Source organism: Grosmannia clavigera, assembly GCF_000143105.1.
Source record: "Grosmannia clavigera kw1407 unplaced genomic scaffold GCSC_140, whole genome shotgun sequence".
Taxonomy (NCBI): Eukaryota; Fungi; Ascomycota; class Sordariomycetes; order Ophiostomatales; family Ophiostomataceae; genus Leptographium; species Leptographium clavigerum.
Window position 1 is genome coordinate 3914636 of NW_014040801.1, and position 10761 is coordinate 3925396.

Here is a 10761-nt window from a genome sequence, read left to right on the forward strand (position 1 = left end):
GACTAGTCAAAGTCACAGTAAGACCGGTCGGAGCGTGGTGGCGGTGGTTTGGAGGGTGATGATCGGTGCAGGACTGGCCTCGAAATCGAAAATCCCTGATTCTGTCTTGGGACAAACTCGAAGTCTGTTGTTCGGAGAACCGTGTTGGTCTAATATGGCCCGTCAGCAAATCCGCACATTGGCAAATCAGCAGGGAGAGAGCGGCGGTCCCACAAAGAGGACAGAATGCGCAGAAGTGGACTGTCGTTCCCGACGTCGCCAGTCTCCATCTTCGGCTCCCTTTGTGCTCTCCCCTGACGATCATCCCTGCATGGGCGGGCGTATGCTTTGGGCTAGACGGCCAGATATACTTACCAAACTGTGAGACAACCGGCTGCTGCAGCTCTCGGGTTGGCAGAACTGAACGAGACGCCCGATTACACGATGCTGGTCGGCTTTGCTGTATGGACGCAGGGAAGTTGGCGGCTGATGCAGAAGTCGGGAGAAATCCTGTTTGAACTCGGCAAAGAAATACCCTGGAATAAAGAAAAAAGACCGAGAGGCAGATATAAAAGGGCCGAGGCGAGAGGAGAGAGAATGAGGAGAATGCCGTACACACACCTGCGAGAGGGAGTGATTGACAAGGAGGTGCTGCGCTGTTGACCTGAGCGGGTGGGCTGGTGAGAGAGGGAGAAGAAAGGGACGGAAAAAAAAGAGGCGGATGACGATAGTTTTCCCACTAAGTCTGTATTTATTTTTCTGCTTGGGCAGCGATTTTCCATTTTCTCATGTTTTTTTTGCGCCTGCATACTGCAAAGAAGCATCGTGGTTGGTTGATGGGTATATAAGTGGGTCTCAATGTGCCAGCGCCGGTCTGGAACCACACACAAATCCGTGAATCATTTTTAATACGGCTGTTTGGCCTGAGCACTAGTGCCACTTACGCAGGTGCTAAGTAGTGATTAGACAGGCATGGTGGCGACAGCAAATTGACTGAAACCATTCCATACTCGTATGGAGAAAACAAGAGGAACAAATGTCAACTAACTAGTACGGACTCAGCGAAACTGTATTGTGTCACGTGGTGCTCTGCCTCGCTAATGGAAGGAGCGACTGGCGGGCATCCGTCCAAAACTTCCTAAAGCAGAAGTCATCTACGATGTAAAACAACTCGTCGATGTCTCGCTTGATGGCCCGTACACTAACTCTCCAACCTCTCTAAACAAACACCTGCATTCTCATTACACCATCAATGTTGCATCTACTATCTTGCCCTGTCCTACAGTACCGCGTATATTGTTATCCCCACAGTCATCTTAGCTAGCCGCAATGCTGCCCAATCCATTAGCCAACCGGGCTCTGCCCATTCGAGGTGACGTGGCTCCCTAGGAGAAAGACGAGGCAGACGTCGAAAGGCTAGAGAATCTAGTGCTGAAGTACCATGACACACGGCTATGCACGGCGTGCACCCCAGAGATCTACGATGCTGCAAACGAGTTGCCTGCAACTACCGCAGCCGAACAGCTAGCTCTCACGCAGAATACAATCGACGACGTCCTAGACCAGCTCACGGTTTTCAGCGAAAAACTATACCGCGGCCTTAGCATCGTAGGCTATGGAAAGCTTACTCCAACTGTCCTCGCTCGACATATTTTATATTTTCGCTATCGCATTTCCGCCAATGGCAATACCAGATCCCAATATGCCTGGAGCAGAATACTAAATACAGTCGACACTCCTAGTGACCACATAGGCCCTGCCAAGCGCATAGCTCTGATAGACTTGTTCTCTGTCGTACCCGCTCCAAAGCAGGTAGCTTTCTAGTACAACAATCTGCCTCTCTATTTTCAATGCACCGCTACTGGAACATGACACCCTTAGCTATCCAGGCCCGTGGAGCCTTGAGCAGCCTGAAATTATGGTATATTGAGATCCAGTACAGCCGGGTGGCGGCTGCCGATCTGCCCTTGGCTTTCTAGTGCGGAGCGAACGTGCATGTATTTGACGTCCTCCGCAAGTACCCCAGAGGATCGGACGGATCGACGTCGGCAACCGGCAATTTCCACACGCAATGGTTTTGCGAAACGCCAGAACAGCGCACACGACGTGAGCATTCGTCCGTCTATATTGTGCGGCTCATCGGACGTGAACGGGGAGATGACGAGCTTTTCACCAAATTCGATGGACCTGGCACAGACAAGTCGAAGTACTCGCTGCTCTGCTGTGGCGGGTGGGTGGCTCCACCGATGGACGAACGGATGGAACATACCGCCAAACACAGAGATATTGATATCGTAACATCCTTGTTGGAGAACTGCGGCCCTCCTCGTGCATTTCCTTACTCTTACGCTCTTGCATCGGATAAAATTGTCCATTCGGAATACAACCATCGTCTTGCATTAGAGGGAAAAGATCCGGACATGTGGATGTGGGCTGCTGATCCAGCCCAGGCCGATGTTTTGTCCATGGCCTGGCGTCTCCTCTCCGGCACCCGCTTTCGGGGGTTTTGGCACGGCGTGGCGAATATTTCGACCGTCCAGCCTCGCCGCGAAAACCCTTACCACTCGCCATCTATGTCTGCAATGGTCCATTCGTTGCTTCTCTTGAAAGCTAGGCGGACGGATGAGAGAAATGCGTTATGATACGGGCGAAAGTACAGTCCTTCCGAAGACGATTGAATGTTGTTATGAATGCAATTGTTATGTTGTGTATGAAATAGCGTGGCACATTCTACAGCTTTTGATAGGCAAGCGTATCTTAACCTTTGATAGCGAATAAACAGCGTCTTGCTTTCTCCGCATGTCGTAGGATAGATGGCGATCATTTTCTTGGAACAGGTATATCAGAACACGTGTCCGTGACAATAGAACACAGACTTGGTACAAATATGTCTTGCTAGAGAAATTCAATCTCCTCAGCTTGATCGACAAGTCGGGGGAAATAATATGCAAAGGAACCAATACCCTTGGCATAAATCCAGTCCATTCAAACCGTTGCCAACCAACCCAAACTTTGAAGTCTGCCCTAGTTATAAAAAAACATCCATCCAAACCCTGACCACTCCGCGGGCCCTCCAGTGTATATAGAAGATGACGACATTATAAGGAAACTGAATATCGTCTCACATCGCTTGTTCTGCCATGCGGTGCTAAAGGCAAACAGAGTAAATGAAGATATACAACCCCAACAAACATTGGATTCAAAACGATAGGCGAAACTCGTATCCTGTGTTGGGGCCGTTCGTGCCCACTTTGCCGTCGACGGCCATGTCCCATTCTCCTTTGATAGACGGACCATGCTGATGTAAAATGGATAGTGGCAATTCCACCACGTCAAGCACCATGTCTTGGCCCTCAGGCAGCTCTGCCACCGTTTCATCGTCAAGTTCCACCTCCAGCCCTTGGGGAAGCACACGGACGGTACGCGTCTCTTTGCTGGGGTCAAGTTTCCACTTGCTCACGATTCTGCTCACAAATTCGGACAACGTTCGTTGCATCAGGTAGATGGCACGATGATATTCACGTTGGCTATTGCTGCCACCCGATGGGTGCAGGTTGGTATGTCCGTTGGCGGAAGACTGTCCGTTCCGGCGCAAGACATAGAGGCAGGCTACTGGTCTTGCCCGGTCCGATGATGGAGGCGGGCGGTAGTTCGGGTCAACTCCCAATGTCTCTATCCATCCGCTCAGATTGCCGGAACTGTCCGTCTTGCTGATTCTGGCTAGTTGATCGGAGCCTTGTCGTGATAATGGTATCTGGTTGACATCCTCAGGATAGTCCGACCAGTGTCCGTTGCTAGTGACGTTTGTTCCGCCATTCATTGATAATTGCGAATGTAACGAAAGCGAACTAGGTGACGGGGAAACCATGGATGAACCGGTTGCCGAGCCGCGGCCGCTTTGTTCGCGCCACGCAAGCAGACTGTCGCGGGACTCTATTTTGGTAAGGTCTGTGGGTTCGCCGGGGAGCGATACTGGATGCAGATCGGGGTCGTCCAGCTCGTCGCCTTTCAAAAACAAAATACTGACAGGTCTTGTGCTGGTGAACATGTCCTGCAATGTCTGTAGCTTGCAGTGAAGGTCTTCCTCCACAGCCAGCCTCATACTGTTGCCACCCGAGTTGCTGTTTGTGGCACTACCGTTGCCAGAGTTTCCATTAATATCGCCACCAGAGCTGGTCGAAGACATGGACCACGTTCTCTTGTGCTTGGGAACTTTCCCGACGCGCTGCAAGTCAGGGATGGGCTTGTTCTGCTGGGCCGTTATGGCAGCGGTGGCACCACCAGGCCGCTTTCGCTTACTGAAATCCTTCATGCCGTTTTCTGCCTGGGCAATCTGCTGCTTCAGTTTGTCGATGGTCTTCTTGATATGGGCGACATCATTGGACAGCTTGCGCTCGGCGCCATGATCGCGGAAGAGCTTCACTTTGCAAAAGCAGATTTCAGCACCAGAGGGTGACGTGTCTTTGGGGCTAGCTGTTTGCGAAGTGATTGGGGGCAGCGGATACCGAGTTGTCTTGGCACACAGGCGAACGGGGATTCCCTTGACACCTTTGGAGTGACTGAAATCGGTGGATAGGAAGTTGAAGCGGACGGCAATGTTGCATTCCACGTGTCCATGGATGCCTGGTGTCCAGACGACAGAAAACCCGTCGAATGATGCACTTTCGAGCTCGACGCGGGTTCTCTTTTCGTCGCCCTCAGGCGGGAGGGCCGCTTCGACGTATTCCACAGCCTGGAGCTTGCCTCCCCGTTGATGGGCTTCATTTGTGCCGCGGCCTTCCTTCCACAAACTCCAGCACACGCCAGGCTTACGTCGCTGCTGCTCGTCTTCGAAGGAGATGCGCACAAATGTCCGAAATTTGGTTCCTGGAATGATGGGCAATTCGGGCTCAGTGTCTATGATGGACAAAGAGTATGCTTGGCCTTTGTTCAGGTAGCTGATTGGGATTTCGTCGGAGTGCTTGATCATAGCTGTCGGGGCATTGAGTGTGGTCTGAAATCTGAATTTCTCGGCAGCTGCAGGCAAACTCATCAAAGCCATGTTTCCTATAGCATTTGGATTCGGAGCAGTGTACTGTGTGGGTACTTGCGGATGCCCCTGAGGAACTGACAAGAGCCCGACATTGCCGTCGTTATAGGCGACGGCCTGACTAGCGTCCATAGTAGCATCGTGGTCCATTGGTTCATATGAATCATGATGCATGAAATTTGTTGGCGCAAAGGTGGGTTGTGTTGGCGTCTGCTGGTTGAACGGCTGCGTGAAGGTATGGAATGCTTGAGGGTGTAGGCCGTTATTAGAGTATCCCGCGGGACCAATATCCATCATGGCGGCAGACGTGGTTCCATGCGGTAGAGGGACTTCTGAGGCGGGCATAGATAGCGGAGCATTCATGCCCATGGTCAAGCCTAGGGCCGACGAGTGGAGGCCGTCGGCCTGTGGGCCGTAGACATTGCTGTGACCACCGTTCACGGGCGGGTAGAAGCTGGAAACGTTTTGTGGAAAGGAAGAAAAGGAAAAGGTGCCGTTATCAAGCAGAGGAGTGAACCTCCAAGGCTCATTCCCCGAAGCTCGCGGCGTTGGGTCTTGGTCAGAGAAGACAGGATGGTTGATATGCTGACTTATGCGATGGCTATTGGAAGAGAGATTGTTAGTGGCATGCCAAGAAATAGAACTAGGGGTAGTGCAGGCAGGACGAGCCGAGGCGAAAATTCAAGTGGCTAGAAGAGAGTAATGTATCACCTGTCCTGCTCCATGGGCGTCGATATAATCGTGTTCGCCATCGCTATTGTTGTTGGCGCAAGTGTGCTACCGACAGTGGCAGACGTTGAAACAGCAGCCTCTGGAAACTGTTGTCGAAAATTGGCTAGAAGCTCATCACCAGGCTTCTGCGAGCTTTTTCTGGGTACTGTTAGCAGACCGTTGGACTGTTAAGGCGCAGGAGCTAGCTCACCGTTGACGGAACATCATCAAGATGGATGGTGCCCTGCCGCACAAGCAGGGCTAAAGGCGACAAAGAGTGTATACGTATTGTCGCGGACGAATAGGGTTTAGGCAGATGTTTTCTGACTTAATGGTCTCTCACGTTCAGCGAGGAAGAAACTGGCGGATGTTGTCCAAGAAATGGAGTGGACGGGAGGCGGAAGCGGTACGGAAACGGGGCGGTGGAAATGGCGACGCAAACAGTAAGGCAATTCGAGGAGGGAACATAGAACGACGTTTTAGGGATGGTCGTCGCGGCAGAAGTCGAATGACTTGATGGTAACGGGTGGCTTAATGGCTATGTGGAGGAATCGATCGATGTCGCAAAAGGGCTGACGCAGAATGGCAGTCGACAACGAGGCCAGGAGTGAGCGAGAGACAGACCGGTCGAGCAAGAGAGAAGCCACAAAGAGCGGGAAATGAGAGAAAGAAAGGGATGAGTTGTAGAAACGGTCGAGAAGACTGAAATGAAGTCGAGGCCGAGTCTTGGACGGTGCTGGAGAAAGGACCCACAGACTCTAGGATTAGAGGGAGACGGCTTGTGGGCAATATTTAGCAGAGGCGAGTATGTAAGCGGACGGGGAGCGTATACATAGTAGATATGCTGGGACGAGAGGAGCAGGATGAAGGCTGTTCGGTGCTGGGGTGAGATACGAGGGAGCCGTACTCCGTACTCATGAAGTATCTTCAGAGGCGAAGTAAAAAATGGGGTGGACAGATGGAAAGAGCCGGGGCGCGTCAATCAGGAAGAGAGCGAGGGCAGGAACCATCCACGGACAGTGCGACGCCAAGGTGCAAGTGAAGCTGTACAGAGGGTGAAGGAGAGATGGGGACAGTCGATGTAATATGGAGAAGGGGAGATTTGTCCAAATCCACGTTTTCGAATCGAGCTGTCCCATCTTATTTTGGCCTTTTTCAACCGCCTTTATTTTATTTCAAAAAGGGACGGGGTGCGATGACGAGCGACGGGGGGAGAGTGGAAAGGAGGGGGGGTGGATGTAGCGGGGGTGGGCTCGGGGGAAGGCGCGAAGGGTGGGAAGATGGCGTCCCGGTGGGGCATCCACAACGGCAAAACTAGCACAACAACGACGTGCAATTCCACTGACTGACATCGTCATAGCTCTTTGGCGACGGAAGAGTGAGCTTTGTCTCCCACCTATCATGGACAGCTGCCGGCGCGATTGCATACATAGTTGTAACGATCTCGGACCGGCCGTGTGAATACGGTGCTTATACTATGCAGACGATCCTGTCATATTATCCCACCCTTTTTGGGCGGGTTTGATTTGTCAGATTTGTCGAATTGGACTGCGAGTCTGGAGACTGGCCTTTTAGCCTTTCGGCCGTCTGACGTAGACCTGCAGATACTCCTCGCCACACGCCGCGTAGCGGCAGCAACCACGAGCCTCGCCAGAGCAGAGACCTGCCCAACAGCCCATGCATGGCCATTTCGATAACGGGCACCGCATACTCGTACATTCGGCATGCAATGGCAGCTTGCCTTTAATTTTGGACCTTGACCTTGGAGCTATGCTCTTGCGGGAGGCTTCACGCGCCACTCCAAGTATATTCCTATGTTCTCATACCTAGAACGACGGACTCGTGTAGCGGCTTTTTAGCTCGGTGGAGTAGGGCTCGGTATGCGGCATACAAGTCGTTGGTGGCCGAACCTTTCACCTTTCATGGTTGGACCAAGAGATCGGTGTCGCACACGTCAGAGATCGAATGTGAGGTACGAGGCGCGAGGCGCGAAGCGTGACGCGTGAGGCACGGTACTCGAAGCCTGGCAAGGCGTTGGCCCTGTGATGGCGGCTTCCACTAGATTCTGTTATCTCAGCCCGCGGTGCAAAGGAGCAAAAACTGCATGCAAGATGACGCAGTCTGGCCCTTGGCCATTGGCCGTTTGCCCTGGCCGCAAACACCCCCTCTGCCACAAGCTGTGGCGTATCAGCGTTGTAGCACCCGCAACGGAATATTTCAGACGTTCGGCAGCCCGATGTGTCGTAGGCCGGTGGGTTGTCCCCAGCTCTCGCGAGAGAGAGAGCGAGGCAACTCGCAAATGCCACATTGTTTTGTGCGTCGCCCATGACGTCATAGTTATTCTAGCGGCGCCCCGCTTTGACAGGGGCAGCCCAAGACGCTAGTCTAGCGTTCGTGAGAAGAGCGCATTAGCGGAAGACTCTTCTCTGTCGCACATACATGGCAGAGCGCTGAATCCTTTGACGACCGGTAGCGAGGCCGATCGAAGAGCCTCTGCGACGACGCCACAAACGGCATACCGAGGTCGAGAGCTCTTTGTTGCGCCCGCCGAGCTGCTCTGCAGGCCATAAGGGCGACTTCTGCCGGCCATCCATTTCCGGCTGGCGACTGTGTTGTGATTACCTGATATGATATGCGGGCTGATTGGACGAAGTGACTGATCGGCCAGTCCACGACGCGAGAACAGCTACTGCATGGAGACTGGACATAAGATAAGATACTACTGTATGTATGCAGTCTCTGGTTTGACCTGCTCGTATCCCAGCCTCCATTCTTGTCCCCGGATTTTGCGCCAGACAGGTCGTTACGAAATATTTCTCCAGCCGATGTGCATACCAACAGCCATCGGCTCTAGGGCGACAGTATAGAAAGATGCAAGCTGATGCCTTCCGAGGCGGCCAGGAGGTCCGAGATGTCTTCTGTATGGTGGAGATGTTCTAGGTATCTTATCTTGCCAAGACACATCAATTCGCTGGCCAGACGCTAAAGACGAGGGGCTTGTGGATCCCTTTACATACTATGACGTCATGGTGCATGCCATTGCGCAAGACGGTACGAAATAAGTCGTTCACGGTTTGTTGGCGTTCCCTACATCAATTTTTTTTTGCGCATCCGGCGAGGAATGCGGTACTGCGCCGCTGCGACATGCTGACGACAGACTGACGATTCCGGCGTTTCAGCATAAGTCAAAGTTTAGCCTGTGTGGTATGGGGACGTGGAGCTTGACGGTCATCGACATCTTGTTCGCTGCGAAAATATCACCACCAGACGTCATCGGTGCCTGCCGCTCTTCTGCTCTCTAGCGCCGGCCCTGACAACAAACAGACGGCTCCCGCAGAACGGTCTTTTCGCAGCTGCAGCTAGCAGAAATTGGTTGTTGTGGTGTTGTGTGGTTATGCCTATTCGCAGCGAAGCGAAGAAAAATTCCACTAAGTAGCCGCTATGCGCCATGGTGATGTCATGGCATTCTCCGTCCCGTGGGGAATGGGCACACCTACGGAGTACGGAGTACTGCTTACGGGAGTGTCGCTACATGCTATGTACACTGAGACTATGGGGCGTGTAGGTGCGCTATCTCCACCGCTGGCGCTATTTCGCTGATCTTCGCCGAGCCCAAAGGGCGCTAAAGGCTGGCTGAAACGCCCTGTGTTAAGCCCCCCGTAGCAGAAGCAAATGCCAATCTCGGGCAGTCAGCGCGCCCTGAAACAGCGCGCATCGCAGCGTGCTGCTCGGTACAGCATGACGTCATAATATTAGGACCGGCTCCTTCCATTGGCAGACCGAATAAGTGTTCTTTTCTGGGCTTTGCCCGTCGGCCAGAGAACAAACAGCACCAATTGGGCTCATCGCAGCATGGAGCCCACACCTGCATGTTTATCGCCAATATTCGATACTACAGGCCAGACAGATACGACTGCATGGCTCTGCAACGGCGTTCCACTTTGACAGGCATCTGGCAGAAAAGGGGGAGGCTGTGCTGGACGTAGTCGCATGGAAGCCGTCTCCACGTCACAGAAAGAGTCTCAACTAAAGCGACCGACAGCCGATGCAAGAATATTCACATTCGAATGCATATGGATTGCTCGTCGTTCCTACTATGTACAGGAATCAGTCGCAAACCCGGGTTGCCGGTGCAACGCTGCAATTTTGCGGCATGCAACGTCTGCCTCCATTATTGACCGTGTAGCTATTTTTATATTTATGCCTATTTGTTCTGGAGCCTGTCCCATTCTGCTGCGACGTTGCCGGTAGAGGTTGCATAGTGCTCGGACTCGTAATTTCTTTGGCACGATGCGGCAAACAGTGCGTGAACACGAGTCTTCGGCTTGTTTTCTGGAATATTGGCCCTCGCAGTCGTAATTGCGACGTGCAGGCCGGATGGACGGCTTAGACCTGGCATCTCCGGCAACTTGCTAATACGAGAAACGGACTTCAGCCCGGATGATCGAGTTGGAGAGCCTCGCGGTCCCTGATCTTCTGCACGGCGCCAAGCCGGATTTCACGGGCCTCCCGCACCAGCCTTGCCGGGCCCCATCTGGGCCTTCGTCTTTGCTTTTCTTCGCTCACCTCTATCCCTTGTCCGCGATTCTGCTACAAAAAGAACCGTTGCCGTGCAAGCGCCAGGTGCGCCTAGGGCTTTCTTGTTATAAGATCAGAAAACAGTAGCAGATGTACAGGTACATATGTACTGCATCTACTGTTCCGCGTCACGTTGATATAAATATCAAAGCATCCACACCTCATCTCAGACCGAAATCTGCACTGCCACACCCTACTCACCTTGCTCATTCTCCACCTTCCCGGTAGAGGGTGTATACATATATCGATAGGCAAGCCCCCCCCCTCTTCTAGAACCCCTCGCCTTCTTTGCAGATCTCTTCTCTATGGAAAAACATGTCCGGTGTTACATAGTATGGGATACTGCATAGAACAAAAACATAAACAATAGCCATGCAGCGTTCTTGCGTTCCGTGCATTCCTCGTATATGTGTTCCCCTGCCTCTCTCACAGGGATTGGATCCATGGCCATTTTACTGTCATTT

General features: G+C 52.6%; 1 protein-coding gene across 1 annotated transcript; it reads right to left on the reverse strand.

Moving 5' to 3' along the window:
* Positions 1 to 3178: 3178 nt before the first annotated feature.
* CMQ_1368 (cp2 transcription factor) lies at positions 3179 to 5760 on the reverse strand (the record flags this gene model as incomplete). Its single annotated transcript, XM_014318447.1, has 2 exons — positions 3179 to 5609; positions 5720 to 5760. 2 exons carry the CDS (start codon positions 5758 to 5760, stop codon positions 3179 to 3181), a joined length of 2472 nt encoding a protein of 823 aa, XP_014173922.1.
* Between the last annotated feature and the right edge of the window lie 5001 nt (positions 5761 to 10761).